We start from the raw sequence: 21,479 nt of genomic DNA, 5'->3' as shown, positions 1-21,479 counted from the left end.
CATACATTCACATTTCTAGGAAGTGTTGGTGTGGCTCACAAGCTTGCAGAAGGACTTGGGTGGTGAAGTATCAGATGAGCAGCTGAGAGACTACATCTGGAACACCCTTAATTCTGGAAGGGTAGGTGCCTTCTCATATCATACATATACACAGTATAGTTTGGTGTGTGGTTCTCTTTATTAATCTTAGCTTGTGAAACTGATAGGTGGTACCTGGCTATGGACATGCAGTGCTCAGGAAGACTGACCCTCGCTACACATGCCAGAGAGAATTCGCCTTGAAGCATCTTCCCAATGATCCAATGTTCAAACTAGTGGCTCAACTCTACAAGATTGTACCCAATGTGTTACTGGAGCAGGGCAAAGCCCAGAACCCCTGGCCCAACGTAGACGCTCACAGCGGGGTCCTCTTGCAGGTGGGTGTGACATGAGCCTTAATTGTTCCTGTTATGTTTCCAACATTAAGGCCTCATTCAGATCATTTAGCGCAGATGGCTGTGCGATCAGAACACAGCGAGTATGATCACTACTATGCGCTGCAGATTCCATTCATTACTACAGTGACTGGATCTGCTCTGCGTTTCCCGAAAAAATGCATGCAGCTGTGAGATTGCGCAGTGCACTGCTGCGTAGCGCATGTGAGGGGAAGGGTAGAAGGGCTGTCTATGCCTTTCTACAGTTTTTGCATGTTGCACACTATGTGCTGCCAAAATGCGCACTGCAGTGCGTATAGTCTGAACGAGGCCTTATACTTTTCCATTATACAAGACAACAGGAAATGCTGTTGCAAATGACTGACATGAGTTTTCCCAAAGCTATATATGTTGGCAACCAATTTCTTTTGTGTAAAGATTGCAGTGTGAATTCAGATTTACCGCTGCACTACAAACTTCATCATTGGTGATTTGTCATATTGGATCGCAAACTACTGACCCCTTATGTTATGTTGTAGTGTATCAGTGTTTCTACAAAGATCGGTCAGCATGAAAATCTCAAATGATATTTATGAAAGTATATACTGTACTTAACCTCCTGAGCGTTACGCAGCTCAGGAGGTTTTATTTTTTTTTCCTGATTTTACAACAACTGTGCTAAATGTCTAAGTCCTCTAGCTAGCACTAGGCTAGCTAGAAGTCTGCGGCACCCCCCGATCCCCACCGTTCCCCCGTTTATACGTTACCCAGCCTGGATCCAGCGATCAGCGCAGCCTCCCCGCACAGCTCTGGTCTTCACTATGGGGAGGATCGCAGATCATGACGTCGCCGACGTTATGCGCAAACCCGATCCTCCCCATAGAGAGACCGGAGCTGTGCGGGGAGGCAGCGCCGATCACTGGATCCAGAGGGAGCGGAGGGTGCCGGAGACTGTTACTAGCTAGCCTAGTGCTAGCTAGAGGATTTACAACCATTGGATAAATTTTTTTCTGCACGGGGACTCCTGGGGCCACAGAGCGGTATGCCCGACAGTCAGGCATACCGCTAAAGAGGTTAAAGATGATAGTATGTACTTAAAGGAAACCTGGGGGAAATTAAATAACAGTATTGGTGCTTACCTGGGGCTTCCTCCAGTCACACTCTACTGCACATGCGCAGCAAGGCCACGTACCTTGTTGCCCTGCCGGGGCAGGGAATATTCTGTGCCTGCGCAGGCACAAAACGCTATGGGGGGACAAACCGCTGGGCCACGCATGCACAACTGAGTGCAACTGAAAAAATTTACCAGGCCAGGCAGTGTAGGATTTAAGTGGCCCAGTCGGGACAGCTGAAGGGGGCTGGAGAAGCCCCAGGTAAGTATTGATTCATTTATTTAGTTTGTCTTGGGTACACTTTAAGGAAGATGATTGTACGGTTTATTGAAGGAATACATCAGTCGTTGTACAATCTGTCCTGACAAACATACAGGGAAGACTGCCAGACAGGTGCAGCTGTAGTTCACCCAGATTACATTATAACTTAAGGGGCCCATACACCTAACGATTTTCCCGCCGATATACAGCCGATCCGATCACAGTGATCGAATCGGCTGTGAAATTGCCGCACACACAGCTGACAGAACTATCGATTTCCGTCCGAAATCGATCGTTCCCGTCGATTCCCGTTGATCTTAATTTTGAGATTATGAAAATGTTTTTTGTATGCAAATGTATTCCCCTTGTAAATAGACCAGTTGAAATCAGTTTCTGCATTTGATCAAGTTCCAAGCTGCATACATTTGCTTAAGGTTAAAATTCCTTAAAGGATACTTTAGTCCAACAGAAAATTTAAAAACGGGGGGGAGGAGAGAGAAGGCGTGTGCAGTGGGTTTTCCTCATACCCACTGCTTCTCCCCCCCCCCCCCCCCCCCATTCCCTGGCGCCCTCCGCTACTCTGTACTGACCCTCCGAAGCTACTTCATGGTCGGGAGGGTTGGCGAAGATTGCGCAGGTGCTGCCTGGTGATGCGTATCCTTAATCCCGTGGCTGGGAGCGCTCTGCACATGCGCACTATGTACGAGTAAAGGAGGGTGCCCGAGGAGAATGGGGGAGAGTGGTGAGCATGAGGAGAGCGTTCTACATGTGCCTGCTCTGCTCCCCGTTTTTACATTTTATTTTGAACGGAGGTATTCTCGATCTTTCACTTCAGTGCTGTTGCAGCAGCGCATGGCTGACGTTTGCAAAGGCAAAGTAGTAGCAGAAGCCTTCCTGAGCCAGTGACTTCTGCCTTCTCCCAATGCATTAATTTCAATTGCAGTGCTGAAATAGAGAACCTTATTCAGTGATCAGGAAACTGTTTTACTTGCAGTTGTGAAATACAGGCAATAATTTGACTTTTGAACCAGGAAACTGATTTGACTGTCAGACTTTAACACACTTGTAACTTTGATATGGCTGTGTAAAATTTAAAGCTATAGGCTTGCTATACACCAGTGGTTCTGGATGCTTACCAAGGGCGAAAAGGGATGATTTGCATATTCAGTAGTAGTGCATTGTGGGCAACCACAAATGTTCACTGATAACTGAATTATTGCAGATTTCCTTCTGTTTTAAGAAGGCAAATTACACCAAGCTTTGCTTTTTTTTTTTTTTTTTTTTTTTTTTTTTTTTTTTTTTTTTAGTAGGGCTTTTTGGTCCCTTTAATCCCCTATACATTCCTAGTAGTTTGGGTCACCCTGAGCTGCTTGGTTACCCACTTGATAGCAGGAACAGGGCATTTTCCATGTACTGCACTACATGGACATCTCTACAGTGCCATCTTGAGGCTAATGTAGAGAGCACTTCAGGGTATTTTCTCTGCTGTGCATACACAGAAGTGTTAACTATCAGTTTAATTTTACTGGAACAAATATTACAAAGCAGGCCCTCATTTGCTTCGCACTTATTGAGAATGATTGCACTGCTACTGTTTAAAATGCTTGCTATAACAGACCCAGGAGCATGAGTCTTGTGTGTTAGTCTGCCAAATTTGAGTCACCACTATGGTCTCTTGTTGAATAAAGGAGCCCACAGTATATGCCTCTGTGTGTTGGCCAGTGTTCTCCTCAGGCCCTTTTTAGCCGGGTGCTCCACCCGGCTAGTTTTGGTGAGCACCCGGCTGTCATCGGTTCACCTCCTCACAGAAGCACCAGCCCTGCATTCTCTCGTCTTGCCCCACCCGGCTACTATTTCATGCCACCCGGCTGGAAAAAAATTCTGGGGAGAACACTGATGGCTACTGTGCAGGAATTTCGAAGGCATTTACTGACATATGAAATATATTTCTGATACTTTATATGCTTAGAGTTCAGCTTTAATATAAAATGTAATACAAAAGCCTTTTTTTAATTTATAGCCTCCAGGGTTGTTGAGTTCAGCTGTATTTGTTTACCCTCAGCAATGCACCGTTCCTAAAAGCCATATCCTTTTGTAATTCTAGTACTGCATATTTGAGTCTCGTCAGGATTGAAGTATTACACTCCTTATTTGATTGTTGGAAATATCCCTGAACAGTCTATGCCTTAGCATGCACCAGGCATAAGGGGGAGGCCAGCAATGCTGTGGCACTGCTACTCCTGCTAAATTGTCAGCCAAATTATCACAAACGTAAACTGTGGCTCTCAAGTTCATATGCTTTACAGGTTTTTGTTTTGTTTTATTCTTTTACACAGCAATAATATTTCAAGTGAGACTTTCTTTTATTGCTGAGAAAAGGCCTCTTTCACACTGTATGCTGGAACACTGATGCATATTGGCTATTGTGAAAATTTCAAAGGCATATATTGTGAACTGAGCCATAGGGAAACATGGACATCACCTAGGCTGCACGTTAGATGCCCATTCAGTTATAATTAACAGCAAGTTGCTGTCAGTTACAATCGAACAGACAACTGATGTGCAAAGTAATGTCCATGTTTCCCTATGGTTCAGTTCATGTTATACAGGTTTTAAAGAGACACTGAAGCGAAAAAAAAGATATAATGAATTGGTTGTGTACTATGAAAAATTCCTAGAAGATTAGCAGCAAAGAAAATATTCTAATTTTATTTTCAGGTATATAGTGTTTTTTTCTAACATTACATCATTCTCTAATATGTGCAGATTACACAACACTCAGCATTCAAAATGAGTCTTTCAGAGCAGTCTGAACTAATGACCTCTCCTCTGCCAGAGGAAAAGTAAATAGTTAACCAACAGTTGAGATAATAAAAGTCAGAAAACAGCCCTCTCCATGACTTTGAAAGTTGTAGATAATGGCTTTTTTTGTATAGAGATAACTGGAGTTTCTTACCTCTTCCTGTACTGGAAACAATTAGACTGATGTATCTGATCTTAATGTTTCTAAGGCCCGGTTCACATTAGCGGTCGCCGTCCGGAATCGCCGTGCCGGAGCCGGACCGCATGCGGGACGGAACGGACGCACGGCATAGCAATGAAGGCCTATGCGTCCGTTCACATGCGTCCGTTTCGTCCGGAACGGATCAGGACTCCGGCATAAGACCCAACATGCGCTATTTTTTGGTCCGGCTCCTCCGGCAGCCGTATCCAGAGCGGAGCCGGACTGCACCATCCGGCCAATACAAACCAATGAGAACCGGAGAGCGCACAACACACTGGCTAAAAATCCGGATGTTCTACCCCACTTCCTATGTGTATTGAAGCGGCGATTTTGGATGGGGACACATGGGCAAGCATTTTGGAGTGGAGCAGCAGTGATTTTAAACGTGCTGGAGATGTTGGCAGTATGTCGGAGGTGGAGGTGAGTGCTAAACAGCGGAGGGCCTGATTCCACAGGTCCACCTTCTGCTGACCTCCCAGACCCCAACATTTTTATTCCTTTTCTACTATCTTTTGCCAAATGGATCCGGATCGCATCCTGATGAACACCTGATGCAAACTGACCGGATCCGGATCGGATCTGGATCAGAACCGTACGGTTCCGGTCCGGATCCGGTCAGGTCATCCGGTCCGTTTGGCAGAGAACCGCAAGTGTGAACGGGGCCTTAGCCAGACTACACATACAAATCATAATATCATAGTTTTTTTTTTCGCTTCAGTGTCTCTTTAACTGAAAAGCCTTTTCACAATGCACTTCTGTGGATAGTTAAACATCCATTTTTGGTGTATAGTGTAGGAGAGTCCTAAAGCTACACCTACTATGCTATTTGTTACAGAATCTGGTTTTGTGATTTAATGCTTTATAGTCCTCTGTGAATCTGTATTGTTTGGATATCTGTCCTGTGCACTGTACCAGCAGTGATACATGTAACCTATTGTCTACACAAGATGCCTGGGCCAAATATCTACCGTAGTTAGCAGCAGTCAACAGCACAATGCTAATAAACCACAAGTGTTGTGCAATTGACAGAGCCAAGTGGCAGTATATACTTGTATAGAAATATCCTCTCTGAACTGACATCCCACCTCTTTATTCTCCACAGTATTATGGTATGAAGGAGATGAATTACTACACAGTCCTCTTTGGAGTGTCACGAGCGCTGGGTGTCCTTTCTCAGCTGATCTGGAGCCGGGCACTTGGATTCCCACTCGAGAGGCCTAAATCCATGAGCACAGATGGTCTCATGAAGCTTGTTGGAACAAAGTCTGGTTAATTCAAATGGGGTGAAATAAGAGAGGGATTCAGCCACCTTGGAGAAGATCTGATAAAGACAGTACACCTTTCGTTTCTAAAGACTGCTTTGCACCCCATCGTCCGAGTGCTGACAAGAATACAAATCTGGTTATTTATGCTGTCCTCCTCTCAACACTCTGTATTCCTTTCCCTGCTGGAGAGGCCTAACCTCTCTCTCCACGGGACAGGGAGCTCATGCTGCCAGTAGGGAATAGATTTATGATTTGAGCCACTGTTCAACAGTTAACCATACCATCCATCTTCCTTATTTATAGAGCAGCTACAGTGATGTGCAGCTACAGGACTTCATACTGCAGAATACACTTATTTTTTTCTTTTCCTTTCAGTTCCAATTGACACAGCATTAGGGTCTGATCTTCCGAGAGCTGTATCGCACTCTAACCTTTCTAGTGTTTCATTCTAAATTTGCTAAATAAATCCATGTGCCATCTTTAACCACTTGAAGGCTGCAGACAGCATTTAGCATTGATGCTATACTAGTGTGGTCTGGGAAGCAGCCACACCTGGCATATCTGATTGGCACCTATTTAGGACAAGAATCCCACTATGGCCACAGGTGTCTCCGCCTCCCCGCTGGCTGCTTTTCTGGGATTTCTCCTTCTAATATACAGAGGAATGTTGCCATGTGACATCACTGAATGATCAGGAGCGATCCAGCAACTACACTTGCTGAAAGTTCACACAGCTGCTTTGGTGTCCCTCTTTAATTGTTTTATTTCAGCATTTTTTATGTATAGATTCCTGCCTGCCCCATGTATCGGTCATGTTAGGAATGTGCAAACAGCATTGTTGAGGTTCTTTTTCTTTTATATGTGCAGAGATAAAATCACTGTGACAGAGATGATTGAAGTTTTCACATAGCTTTCTAGAAAAGCTGTGCCCCCCCCCCCCGCAATATTTTCCTCTGCACAGTGGGGTGCTAAAGCTTGTTTTATTAGGTGCTGGCTACAGCTGCAATGTAACATTGTATACGCTGCTAAGATACTTGATCTAGCACTACACCTGTAAAAATGCCCTGTTGTGATTTGCAGCAGTTGGGTGTAGTGTTGCGAAGGAAGCTGGTTGCCGTAGTGTTTGACATACATTTAAAATGCAGCTCTTTCCTTCCATGTAAACAATTAACACAAGCGTGAGCTGACCCAAGCCCTGTCATATTAGTCTGGTGACGCCATCGTCTTCGGCAGCAGCATCATTCACCCACCAACTAAAAACTGAAAGGGAATCCGTAATACTTACCTACATATAATACACTCCTCCACCACCCTCTAACTGTGTGAGATTTCCAGCCTTGTCTGCAGACAATGACTGAGCAACAGATGGATGTTCAGATTCACAATAGACCGAAGGTTGTTCTGTATAAATGCAAAATAAATGTTTTTATTAACTACATTATGCCTGAACTTGCTTTCAAGGTTTGAGACTTGTGTATAGCAAGTCCATATGCACTGTCCTAGAAGCTGAGCTCCCTACACATAGCTGAAGGTGTACTGCAAGTCCATATGCACTGTCCTAGAAGCTGAGCTCCCTGCGCACACCTGAAATAGTGTACAACAAGGCCATATGCACTGTCCTAGAAGCTGAGCTCCCTGCACACACCTGAAACTGTGTACTGCATGGCCATATGCGTGGTCCTAGAAGCTGAGCTCCCTACTCACAGCTGAAAGTGTACGGCAAGGCCATATGCACTGTCCTAGAGGCTGCGCTCTCTGCACACACCTGAAATAGTGTACTGCAAGGCCATATGTGCGGTCCTAGAAGCTGAGCTCCCTACACATAGCTGAAGGTGTCCTGCAAGGCTATATGCACTGTCCTAGAAGCTGCACTCCTTGCACACACCTGAAACTGTGTACTGCATGGCCATATGCGTGGTCCTAGAAGCTGAGTTCCCTACTCACAGCTGAAAGTGTACTGCAAAGCCATATACACTGTCCTAGAGGCTGCGCTCCCTACACACACCTGAAATGGTGTACTGCAAGGCCATATGCACTGTCCTAGAAGCTGAGCTCCCTGCACACACCTGAAATAGTGTACTGCAAGGCCATATGCACTGTCCTAGAAGCTGAGCTCCTTGCGCACACCTGAAATAGTGTACTGCAAGGCCATATGCACTGTCCTAGAAGCTGAGCTCCCTGCACACACCTGAAATAGTGTACTGCAAGGCCATATGCACTGTCCTAGAAGCTGAGCTCCCTGCACACACCTGAAATAGTGTACTGCAAGGCCATATGCACTGTACTAGAAGCTGAGCTCCTTGCGCACACCTGAAATAGTGTACTGCAAGGCCAAATGCACTGTCCTAGAAGCTGAGCTCCCTGCACACACCTGAAATAGTGTACTGCAAGGCCATATGCACTGTACTAGAAGCTGAGCTCCTTGCGCACACCTGAAATAGTGTACTGCAAGGCCAAATGCACTGTCCTAGAAGCTGAGCTCCCTGCACACACCTGAAATAGTGTACTGCAAGGCCATATGCACTGTACTAGAAGCTGAGCTCCTTGCGCACACCTGAAATAGTGTACTGCAAGGCCAAATGCACTGTCCTAGAAGCTGAGCTCCCTGCACACACCTGAAATAGTGTACTGCAAGGCCATATGCACTGTCCTAGAAGCTGAGCTCCCTGCTCACACCTGAAATGGTGTAAATTTTCAAATCATTTAACTGAAAAAAACTAATTCTGTCCAGCCAAAGAAATTTTAAAGCCACAGACTTATCTTAGGCAGCTGTTTCCAATCATTACTCGTGGGCAGAGGGTACCAATGGGATGCAAATAATTCCAGCTCGCATGCAAATTTGTAAGGCTAATTAAATACATGTTTTGGGTGACTAAGCAGCTGCCATGTGTGCAGCTTCTCTGTCAGCCTGTAGATTGGACAGTGCAAACAAGTAACTTAGTTAATTCTGCTGTTGCTCCTAGAAGCAAAATCCCACTGTAAAGCCTGGAACCCACTAAGAATGGCTATTAAAGGTGCCGCAGTGCTTTGTGAAGCGTTTCCTAAGGAGATAGCGATTCCCCAGCGCTTGGAAGCTCTTTACAGTAAACTGGCTTCCCACTCACTCACTTCCATTGGCAAAACAGTTTTGGGAATAGCAGGCGATCCCAAAACGCTGCCAAAAAGGCCCTAGTGAGTTCCGGGCCTAAAACTGCTCATATACTATGCAGTCTGTCTACGTCTGTGTATTGTAAGACCATTAGGTTAGATGTAACTTGGATATTTGGATATATGTGGTCAGGTATTCCTTTATACTACATAAATGTGACAAAAATTGGAGATTAATTGTCCCTTTTAGATTGCATGGAGCAGGGACGGATTTTCAGATCCATCCTGGTGGATCTGATCTGTGGATGACTGTCCATAAACAAGGTGTGTATGAGATCTCCACATATAAACCATGAAAGCATTTTGCAGGAACTGATCTTTTGCATGTGTACAGCATCTTAAGGCTCGTACATGTCCAACATCCACACAACCAACACAACCTGATGAACCACACGACCTGTATGTCCACACGCCTAGACTGCTAAACAGCCAACTCAATTAACATACTGCACACGCAAGAGGAATGACTGACTACACATTCAGAAGTAGAAGTCTTTCAAACAACTTGTACACACGCACCAACTGCATATCTGACCAACCTAGATCCGACAGTTGGATCGGGTAAACCACCTTAGTCTGTTGGACGATAATCAGGCATGTGTATGCGTGCAAAGAACTTGACGAGCAAATTGATAACGGGCAGTTTGCCCGATCCAACTGTCTGATCTATGTTGGTCAGATATCATGCAGTTGGTGCGTGTGTACAAGTTGTTTTAAAGACTTGTAGTTCTGAATGTGTAGTCAGTCATTCCTCTTGCGTGTGCAAGTTGGTTGTTTAGCCGTCTAGGCGTGTGGATATACAGGTCATGTGGTTGGTTGTGTGCATGTTAGCCATGTGTACGACCCTTTAGAAAGATGTCTTTCAAACCTCCCTGACAAATCTATACTAGTGATGTATTCCTCCGTTTGCAAAGATTTTTTTATTTGATGGGTGTACTCCGCTTAATGCTGGATACATACGTTGCGTCTCCGCGTTCGATGCGGCGTTCGATTCGCGTCGATTCGATTATTTCCGAGCGCATTTCGATTATTTTTAGGTCGAATGCCATGTAAAGTATGGCAAATCGACCTAACGATTCATCGAACCGCGAATCGGACATGTTGGAAATCGAATCGACGCGAATCGAACGCTGCATCGACGCAGAAACGCAACGTGTGTATCCAGCATTAAACATGGAAGGTGGTAAAATTGGTCTGTGAGCTTTTACTTTCCTAAGACTTATCTCAAGTGTGTTCTTAGCTTAAAGTAAACCAGAGATCAAAAGAAGTAGAGAATCAATACTTACCTGGGGCTTCCTTCAGTCCCATAAGCTCGTCTGAGTCTTTTCTCCCGCGGTCTGCCGTTCAGCCCAGTAATAGGATCAGTCACGTCAGTCTGGGTCTACTGTGCATATGTGGGAGGTCTGTGCATGTGCAGAAGACTCAGGCTGGACCTGACTGAACCTATTACTGAGGACAGTGTGGGACTCGGATGAGCTTATGGGGCTGAAGGAAGTCCCGGGTAAGTATCATTTCTTCACTTTGAATTCAATACAATCTTGTGCAAGGTCCTGCAAGCAGTTAATGCAATGGTTCCAAGCACCATAACACAGACACTTCCCATTGCCAGCAAATACTGCACACCCAGCCAGTGACCGGTTATGTGGATGACTAACCTACACTGCTACTTGCATGCACTCCCTTGTCAGCCAGAATTTCAGTGAACACTTCCATTATATAATGTAAAAACTGAGCAGGAGGAAGTTAGTCATGCAATAGATAAGTTTTAGGGTGGTGTAAGCTGCCACATGACTTTTCCCTCTATTTGCCTGATATCATGTTTCTGTACAGTACGTTCTCCAGTACTCACATACTTGGGAGTCTAAGTATAGTTCTAATGCCCCCTTTACAGACACTGAGCAGTCATGTACAAGTACGCTAGCCAAGTTCTCTTGCCTTTACACATTCATGACCTTTGTCCCACTGTCACCTTTTGTCATATGATGATCATCAGACAGAAGTATTTTCGGACAACCATTTAGAAAATAAATATAGGAAAGCAGAACTCCAAGCTTTTTATTTTTTTTGTATTGTTAGAAAGGGCAACAAACTGCAAGTCCTTATCACATGGATTGTTAAAATAAGCCGCTATAAAGCATTTCGCCTTTCCTTGGAAACTGATAGTTCACTGCTGGCCTGAATTTTGTATCCTCTTTAATATGTCCATATAAGTGGGCATTCACAGTAAGGTGGTGAAGCAATTCTTTGTTGACTCCATCCTTCTCTACCTGTCCCCTTTACTCCCATCTACCCCCTCATGCATAGATACTTGCTGAACATGCATGCAACTACAGCAGCATCTCTGGCTTCAGCTGTCTGGAGCTATATCTTCACCGGGACTACGTATCCCAGCATACAACACTCCTACTCTCAGATCAGATCTATGGCAGTAAAAGGACCCAGATCAACTTGCACTAAAAAAAAAAAAGTGGAGTAGATGCAGAAACAGTTGTTAAAGGGAGCCTAAACTAGGTAGGATATGGATTTTTCCTTTTAAAATACTAGTTGCTTGACTCTCTTGTTGATCCTGTGTCTCTAATACTTTTAGCCACACCCCCTTTAAAGGGTTACTGTAGGAGGGTTGGGGGAAAATGAGTTGAACTTACCCCGCAGACATCCTGTACCCGCGTAGCCACTCACCGATGCTTCGGCCCCGCCTCCTGTTCACTTCTGGAATTGCAGACTTTAAAGTCTGAAAACCACAGCGCCTGCGTTGCCATGTCCTCGATCCCGCTGATGTCACCAGGAGCGTATAACACAAGCCCAGTAAGGTCTGTGTGTGCGCAGTAGGCTCCTGGGGACATCAGCGGGATCGAGGACACTGCAACACAGGCGCAGTGGTTTTCAGACTTTAAAGTCTGCAATTCCAGAAGTGAACAGGAGGTGGGGCCGAAGCATCGGTGAGTGGCTGCACGGGTACAGGATGTCTGTGGGGAACCATGAGAAGTCCTGGTTAAGTTCAACTCCTTTTCCCCTGACCCCCCCCCCCCCCCCCCCCTTACAGTATCCCTTTAAAGAGAACCCGAGGTGGGTTTGAAGAATATTATTTGCATACAGAGGCTGGATCTGCCTATACAGCCAAGCCTCTGTTGCTATCCCAAACCCCCCTAAGGTCCCCCTGCACTCTGCAATCCCTCATAAATCACAGCCACGCTGCTGACAAACAGCTTGTCAAAGCTGGCTCTGTTTACCTCTATAGTGTCAGTCTGCTGCTCTCCCCACCTCCTGCAGAACTCCAGTCCCCGCCTGCATCCCTTCCCTCCCTGCTGATTGGAGGGAAGGGACGGGGGCAGGGACTGGAGCTATGCAGGAGGCGGGGGAGCAGCTGAGACTGACACTACAGATGTAAACACAGCCTCACAGCATGGCTGTGATTTATGAGGGATTGCAGAGTGCAGGGGGACCTTAGTGGGGTTTGGGATAGCAACAGAGGCTGGGCTGTATAGGCAGATCCAGCCTCTGTATGCAGATAACATTCTTTAAACACACCTCGGGTTCTCTTTAACAACCATGCAGATCAGATGCTCTGACTGAAGTCAGACTGGATTATCTGCATGCTTGTTTCAGGTGTGTGATTCAGCCACTACTGCAGCCAAAGAGAACAGCAGGACTGACAAGCAACTGGTATTATTTAAAAGGAAACATCCATATCCCTCTTAGTTAATGTTCCCTTTATGACCATATTGTCAATATGTCAATTTATAACTGAATGTCTACCATTAAATATTGCACTTTTGCATTGCTATAACCTAAGTAAAAGACCATGGCAAGAGAATCCATTGCCCCTCTCGTTGGCTGGTTTACAGCAATGATGCAATCCTTCCACAGGGCGGAGGGATTATCAGACAGGGATGCAGAAGCAGTTTAGCATAATCACTTCATAACAATAGCAGCTGAGCCCTGCAAAGCGCCCATTTCCCCAGTGACTCACTATGAAGAATGTAAATAATAAAAGTTATAGAAGTATGGATATTAGAATACTTGAAATAAATGAGTAAACACTGAATAAGAATTCATGCTGAAAAACAGTTTTTAACCACTTGCCGACCGCACGCTTATACCGTGCGTCGGCAAAGTGGCAGCTGCAGGACCAGCGACGCAGTTCTGCGTCGCCAGCTGCAGGCTGATTAATCAGGAAGCAGCCGCTCGCGCGAGCGGCTGCTTCCTGTCAATTCACGGCGGGGGGCTCCGTGAATAGCCTGCGGGCCGCCGATGGCGGCTCGCAGGCTAAATGTAAACACAAGCGGAAATAATCCGCTTTGTTTACATTGTACGGCGCTGCTGCGCAGCAGCGCCGTAAGGCAGATCGGCGATCCCTGGCCGGGGATCGCCGCCATGTGACAGGGGACGTCCTGTCACTGGCTGCACAGGACAGATAGCGTCCTGTGCAGCCCCGATCACCGGGGGGGGGAAAGGTAGGAGAGGGAGGGGGAGAATGTCGCCGCGGAGGGGGGCTTTGAGGTGCCCCCCCGCAACATGCCTGCCCACAGGAGCGATCAGACCCCCCCTGCACATCATCCCCATAGGGGGTAAAAAAAGGGGGTGATCTGATCGCTCTGCGTGCACCCTGATCTGTGCTGGGGGCTGCAGAGCCCACCCAGCACAGATCACAACAAGGGGGCTGCAGAGCCCACCCAGCACAGATCACAACAAACAGCGCTGGTCCTTAAGGGGTGGTAAAGGGTGGGTCCTCAAGTGGTTAACTTAGCAGTGCATTGTGAAAATCTTTGTTGAAATGCATATAATGTGAACTGGCCTATAAGGAAACAGACATTAAAGGGCAACTGAAGTGCGACAGATATGTAGGCTGCCATATTTATTTCCGTTCAAGAAATACAAGTTCCCTGGCTATCCTGCAAACCCTCTGCCTCTAATACTTTTATCCGTAAACCCTGAACAAGCATGCAGCAGATCAGGTGTATCTGACATTATTAAGCTTAATGCTTGTTTCTGGCATTATTCAGACACTACTGCAGCCAAATAGACTGCCAGGCAACTGGTATTGTATGAAAGGAAATAAATATGGCAGCCTCCATATAATTCTCACCAGTTTTCCTTTAAAGAGAACCCGAGGTGGGTTTTAAGAATGCTATCAGCACACAGAGGCTGGGTCTGCATATAATGCCCGGCCTCTGTTGCTATACTGATCTCCCCCCCCCCCCACACACACACACACACACACACACTCACTCACTCACTCACTCACTCACTCACTCACTCACACACACTCACACACTCTCACACACTCTCACACACTCTCACACACACTCTCACACACACTCTCACACACACTCTCACACACACTCTCACACACACACTCACACACACACACTCTGCTGTGCTGCCATAAATCAAATGCCATGCTAGCTACGCGCAGCGTGTCACCAGCAGGCACTTTACCTCTGAAGTGACACACTCGCCGATCCCAACCTGCGTCCTTTCCCGCTGATTGGAGGGAAGGGATGCAGGCAGGGAGCGGCGAGACTGACACTTCAGAGGTAAACTGCCTGCTGGTGACACGCTGCCCGTCGCTAGCATGGCATTTGAGTTATGGCACAGCAGAGCACCGGGGGGGGGGGGGGGGGGATCGGTATAGCAACAGAGGCTGGGCATTATATGCAGACCCAGCCTCTCTGTGCTGATAGTATTCTTAAAACCCACTTCGGGTTCTCTTTAAGGTGTCTGAAACAGTTATAACTTAAAGCAACTATTTCAATGTGAAAGGACCTTAATATGTTATTTTTGTCAGCATGGTGGGTGTAATGGATAGTACTAGCAGTTTACATGTGGGTTTCTTTCTCCCTGTGTCCATAACACATACCAATATGTTACCTGGCTTCCCAAAAACTGACATGACTACAGGGGAAGCTTGTAAGGAGATGCAGAGATGGATAAAGATGTAATGGGGCCCTAGGCAAGGTAGTAGATTTGGGGCCTCCTTGTGGTTTGTTTGGTAAAGTGAAGAGAGGTCAGAGAAGGTGGCTGGTGGGCCCCTTGCCACCCACTAGGCCCCAGCCTCCTGCCCAGGTTGCCTGATAGATGATCCTGCTCTGAGTAGATGAGCTACACTTTAAATGACTACTGTAGTGAGAGGGATATGAAGGCTGCCATATTTATTTCCTTTTAAGCAATACCAGTTGCTTGGCAGCCCTGCAGATCCTCTGCCTCTAATACTTTTAGCCACAGACCCTGAACAAGCATGCAGCAGATCAGGTGTTTCTGACATTACTGTCAGATCTGACAACATTAACTGCATGCTTGGTTCTGGTGTTATACAAAAACTACTGCAGACAAAGATCAGCGGGGCTTCCAGGCAACTTGTATTGCTTAAAGTGAACTTAAACTAGGAAGGCTATGGATTTTTTTCCATTTAAAATACCAGTTGCCTGACTCTCATACTGAAACGGTGTCTCTAATACTTACACACAACCCCTCAGCAAGCATGCAGATCAGGTACTCTGACTGAAGTCAGACTGGATTACCTGCATGCTTGTTTCAGGTGTGTGATTCAGCCACTGCTGCAGCCAAAGAGATTAGCAGGGCTGCCAGGCAACTGTTATTGCTTACAAGGAAAAATCCACATCCCTCTGTTTAGGTCCCCTTTAAAATAGATGTCAGCCTCCATATTCTTCTCACTTCAGTTGTCCTTTAACATGCTGCAGAAGATGTCAACTCTAGCTACATACAACATAAATCAACCAAGCAAGTTGGAAGGTGCTTGGACTTGTACAATGCTGTGCAAAAAGCTAGGAACAGAAAATAGTGACTACACCTATGTACAATATAGAAAGGCCCCCAATTCCCCCTTCCTGTCAGCTTTGCCAGACACCCTTCTCATGCCTAGATAACAATATTTTTTAGCGCTTTTCTCTCTGGGGACTTAAAGTGCTGTGACTCTGCATTATGCAGTCTCAAAGGCTGGGGAAAAGAGGTGAGTTTTTAGCCTTTATTTATAAAAAAAAAAAAAAAAAAAAAAAGCTCTCCAGAGAAGGAGCCTCTCATATTGATTGTGGAAGTGAGTTCCATAGAGTAGGGGCTGCATAGGTAAAGGCCCGAGCACCAAATGTTAAGTGTATCCTGGGAATAACCAGCTTTATCTTGTTGGCAGAGCGGAGGGTGTGTGGAGGGGCATAAAGTTCCAAAAAGGTGGGAGGATACAAATGCATGAACCAGGGCAGGTAGTTCTTCAGCTGGGATGAGGTGTTTGATTTATTTTTCACTATCCTTCTTAGATGGAAGAAGGAAGACTTGACGACAGCTGATACCTGTTGTCTGAGTTTTAGATTTCCATCCAGGATCACTCCAAGGTTTTGCACAGTCTTTATACTGTAAGTAGTGTTGGGCGAACATCCAGATCTTCGGGGTGGTTCGGCCGAACATGCCGAACACCGAACCCAACCCGAACATGTCCCTTTGGGGCCCCCTATAGGGTCCCAGTATAAAGGGAGAGCATGCCCCGAGCGTGGGGGGGGGGGGGGGGGTTGGAAATACCCCCCTCCCTGCTAAGCTCTCCCTTCTGCTGGACCCTATAAAATTACATTGAAGTCCCCCAAAGTACCTGGCAGGAGGAGATCACAGGTGCTAGTACCATCTGATACTTCCGCCCTCTCTCTGATCTGACGCACTTCCTGTGCTGGGACCCTATAGGGGGCTTTGTTTGGCTGGACATGGCTGTGTTCGGCCGAACACAGAAGGCCTGTTCGGGTTTGGGCAGCGTGGCCGAGCACCCTCCCGAACACCATGAGGTGTTCGGGGGGTGCTGAACCGAACCCGAACAGGCCAAAATCCGGGCGAACCTGAACAGTGGCGAACACTGTTCGCCCATCACTAACTGTAAGGTATCTCCCCCTATTGCTAGTTTGAAGTGGTGAGTGTTTGAACTTTATCCATCATGTGTGGACCAACTACACCTGGTTTATCAGAGTTCAGCCTCAACCAGCTGGTGTTCATCCAATTTTTGTAAATCCACTAGACATGCATTTATGGATGCTAATGGGTCTTGGGTGCTAGGCTTGAAGGACAGATATAGCTGTGTGTTAGATTACATGTTACATCAACCCCCATTTACAATTGACCCCCATTTGCTCTGAAACACTTTTCAAGCAACCAATTGCTGTTTAGATGTGGGCAATGGGGCACTTATACAAATCTCAAAACCTTAATGATTTGATATTTGAATAGGAGATGAAGCATGGAGTGAAAGAGTAGTTGATATACCAACTGGGGGGCTTGAGGACATTTTCTATATTGAAATATACTTCTTGCATTACTACTTCATGCTTAGCTTGACTGTTATGCTGGGAATACACGGTTCGTTTTTGCCTTCGTTTAAACCTTCGATTCGTTCGGTAAACGAATCGAGTGTTGAAAACGTATGTGAAAATAGTCATAATCTCATTATAGTTCCGATTAATAGACCCCAAAAACGAACGACTAGTGATCGAACATGTTTGATATTATCTCTCTTTATCCATCTAATCGAGCCATTGGTAGGCTTGATGGCTGTTCAGATCGATTATATATTCGTTTATGCTAGTCCGTCCCTGTAAAAAGGGATTTTCGTTTCGTTTCTTTGCAGCCTTCGATCATTGGAAAAACGAAACCATCAGAATTGAAAAAAAAAAAAACGAAACCGTGGGTGGTGATATTAACCGTATGACCGATTATTTCGGGATCGAAAAGGACAAAAGGCACAATCGAAACGAAGGTTTAAACGAAGGCAAAAACTAACCGTGTATTCCCAGCATTACTGTACTTTTGTCTGCACACAGGGAAAGAACAATGGAGCTGCTATTTACATTAAAATCCCCAGAATCAACCTCACATGGACAACCTGTATCTAAGCAGTTTTACAGTCCCGAAACTGCCAACAATCTTCTCATCAGGCCTTTTTATGAGAAAGGCATTCAGTGCCCCCTCCAGGCCTGGATTTATATCACAGGAGCTTATAGGCACAGATGTCCTGGTACCCTAGACTTCACCCTCCATGAACCTACAGACACCTGCCGAACTGCACCGCTAGTGTGCTGGCTGGCCCAGCTGTCACTTCTCCCTTACTTCCCTTGCCTTTCATAGGTAGCTACAGGTGCCCCCTAGTATTAGGTAGCCAGTAGTACGCTCAATATTAAGTAGCTAGAGGTGCCCCTAAGTATTAGGTAGCTAGAGGAACCTCAATATTAAGTAGCTAGAGGTGCCCCCGACTTAAGGGAGATGTCAGTGAAATGTCGAGAGCAGGGTGAGTAACCCCTCATTTACCCTCTCATCAGGACTCTGCATAGAGGAGAGAGGTGCTCGGGGACAGGAGTGAGTCGCCTTTCCATCATCAAGCGCCTGTAGGCATGTGCCTTATGGTAAATCCAGCCCTGGCCCCCTCTGTACCCAGTGCACTCCTCAGCTGCAGCACATAAGGGAACAGCCTAGCATACCAGGTTGATTTAGCACTTCCAAACTCTGTATGAATTGGTGGTGGTGGAGGGGGGCATCACAGTTTAGCAGACCATCAAAGAACCCCTATTCTAGTGCATAAAGCCCTTATAGGTACACTTTGATACAATCACAACTCCCCAATAACAGCCAATGAAGTGTCAGTAAGTAACAAAGCATACCAGCAAACATGACAGTGGTGTAGTGGGTAGTAATCTTGCATTGCAGTGCTGGATCCCTGGTTTAATGCAGGGCCAGTACCCTATCTACATGGAGTTTGTATGTTCTCAAGTTTACATGGGTCTCCTCTCAACATGGTATGTTATAGTAGGGATAAAAGTCTATTATAAAGGAATATTATATGCTCCATAAAATGTAAGAGCTATAGAAAATAAATACATTTGCCCCCTGTCCTACCCTCCATGGCTGAGGCTGCATCATCGCCAGAGGCCAGGTTTAGTCTGTGGAGGAGGCTCCAGGCTGCTTCTGAGGACCTGTTATCAAATTGCAGCAGTAAATATAGCTCTTTTTTAATTTGATGAATGATGAGCACTGTCAATGCCAGGACACAACCCAAACAGCTTGAAGCAGTGTCTGGAGGGACCCTCGTCAGGTGCTCAGCTGCACCAAAGCCAAGACACAACATGGTGCAGCTAGAAGTAGTGTCTGGAGAGATCCTGTCAGGTGCTCAGCTGCACCAAGAGATGCCGGCTATAGAACTAAGGCCAAAAAGCCTTGTGGATTGATGAAGTGACTTACAGGGCCCGTTTCCACTATTGCGTTGCAGAATCACCGCAGCGAAATCGCATGCAGGTGCAATTCCGCATGCGTTTTTTGCCACGATTTCGCATAGGTTAGGTTAATGCGATTTTAACCATGTCACTGCCTGTGTTAATTAACATGGGTACCTATGCAAATTCACGGCAGAAACCGCATGCAATTTCCCTATTAAATACATTGCGTGCAATTCGCCTGCATTCCACACGCAAGCAAATTCTGAGGGCTCTGCCATGCAGAAAAATCCTGCACAGAAAACCGCACAGCAAAACTGACAAGTGGAAACCGTCCCATTCACTTGTATTGGTTGTGCAAATCTGCATGCAGATTCGCGATAGTGGAAACGGGCCCTAAAACAGAAAACCCACAGATGTTAAACCAGTAACTTATTTCTTCCAGGGTCTGAACTGAGGGACTGTTTCCACTACAAAACACACGTTTGTTTATCTTAAACCATTTCATGCAAGGTCCCGTTCGGTTGTACTAAATGAGAGAAAAATACAATTGTACCAAAAGTGTGTTTGGGATGCCGCAAGAATTACATTGCACTAGTGGGAAGGGAGAGCTGCAGTTTACATTGTGTCCTTGCTATCAGCACAATGCAAGTTCTAGGTAGCTGTCATTTAGAGGTAGTGTGTTTAATCTGATGGTTCTGAACTCTTACTGACAGGTTTTGTACTGGCCCATCTCCTCATGGGGGATCCTCAAGGTCTTCTATATTTCTAATAGTTACTAAACAAACCTTATTGTGGCAGTTGGGCTAAAATTCTTAAGTAGGCTGGCCATACAGCAGCTTAGTACAGATACTTGCCAGGGAGGGTTTTTCTAAAAGAATTTAAGGATACCCGAAATAGGGAAATAGAACATCTCAGTATTTTGTTTGGCTATTCTAAGGCCCAGTGCACACCAAAACCGCTAGCAAATCCAGAAAACGCTAGCGTTTTCTTGGTGCGGATTTCAGAGATTTGGCCCAGTGCACACCAAGCGGACTTTGATGCGATCCGCCTGTAAATCCGCTTTGCTATTCTATTTCAATGGACTGGTGCACACCGGCGGTTTGAGGTTTTTAGCAAACCGCAAACATGCAGCAGGAGGCACGTTTGCGGTTTGCTACAAACCAAACTGCCAGTGTGCACCAGCTTATTGAAATACAATAGCCAAACGGATTTACAGGCGGATCGCATCCAAATCCGATCGGTGTGTACTGGGCCAAACTGCTTATCACAAAAAACTTAGATTATGTTCCGGTCACAATTTAGGGTGAAGATATTGGATTCTGAAATAATGCTACAGAGTATATGTTTCACTATGAAATGAGAAAATAAAAGTATTTTTAACAGTAAAAATCAATCTCATTAGCTCAGGGAACATATTCCCATTCACCAATTAATGCTGCATCAGTGCCAGAAATGTGCACAGGAGCAAGCCCAATCCTGCACAGCACTGCTTCTGCTACAAGACTTCTATCTACTGACTCGTTGCTTAGATGAAGTCACAGATGAAGACCAGTGGCGTAGCTAAGGAGCTGTGGGCCCCGATGCAAGTTTTACTATGGGGCCCCCCAAGCACTCTATACATAACAATTGATACGGCGCACCAAAACCTGCCAATGGCAACTACAGTGTCAGAGGTGCAAGAAGGGGATGGGAAGCAGTTTGTTAAGGATTACCACGATTCAATGTATCTATAGAAGTGATTATTACAAGCACAGAACCAATAGAGAGCTAGTACTGTAGTTGAAGGAGGGCCCTTTGGGGCCCCTCTGGCCCAAGGGCCCCGATGCGGTCGCTACCTCTACACCTCCTATTGCTACGCCCCTGATGAAGACGTATAGCTACTGACTTGTGGTTAAAGGAAAAACTCTTAACAGCTACATAGAAATAACGCAATTACAATACATTTTACGCTCAAACAAAAGAACATTTTATATGTATATATACTTTTAAATTTTACTTTTTTCATAGTGGCCCTGTAAGGCAGGAATAAAAAGTGAGCTTCATGTATAGCAGTATGTACAAGAAGCATGGCATAGGTTGCA

The 21,479-nt window shown here is 45.8% G+C and overlaps 1 protein-coding gene across 1 annotated transcript in view; it reads left to right on the top strand.

Annotated features, from left to right (window-relative positions):
- Positions 1–7,493, top strand: part of CS (citrate synthase) — an 81,458-nt gene extending 73,965 nt beyond the window's left edge. Inside the window, exons 9-11 of the mRNA XM_068267645.1 lie at positions 20–121; positions 207–416; positions 5,893–7,493. Of these exons, the coding sequence (XP_068123746.1) occupies positions 20–121; positions 207–416; positions 5,893–6,063 (483 nt within the window). The 3' untranslated portion in view covers positions 6,064–7,493. The remainder of the gene's footprint in view (positions 1–19; positions 122–206; positions 417–5,892) is intronic.
- Positions 7,494–21,479: the final 13,986 nt, after the last annotated feature.

This window comes from Hyperolius riggenbachi, chromosome 2 (genome assembly GCF_040937935.1).
Source record: "Hyperolius riggenbachi isolate aHypRig1 chromosome 2, aHypRig1.pri, whole genome shotgun sequence".
NCBI lineage: Eukaryota > Metazoa > Chordata > Amphibia > Anura > Hyperoliidae > Hyperolius > Hyperolius riggenbachi.
The sequence above is the reverse complement of the archived record's forward strand: the minus strand, read 5'-3'. Positions and strand labels throughout refer to the sequence as shown.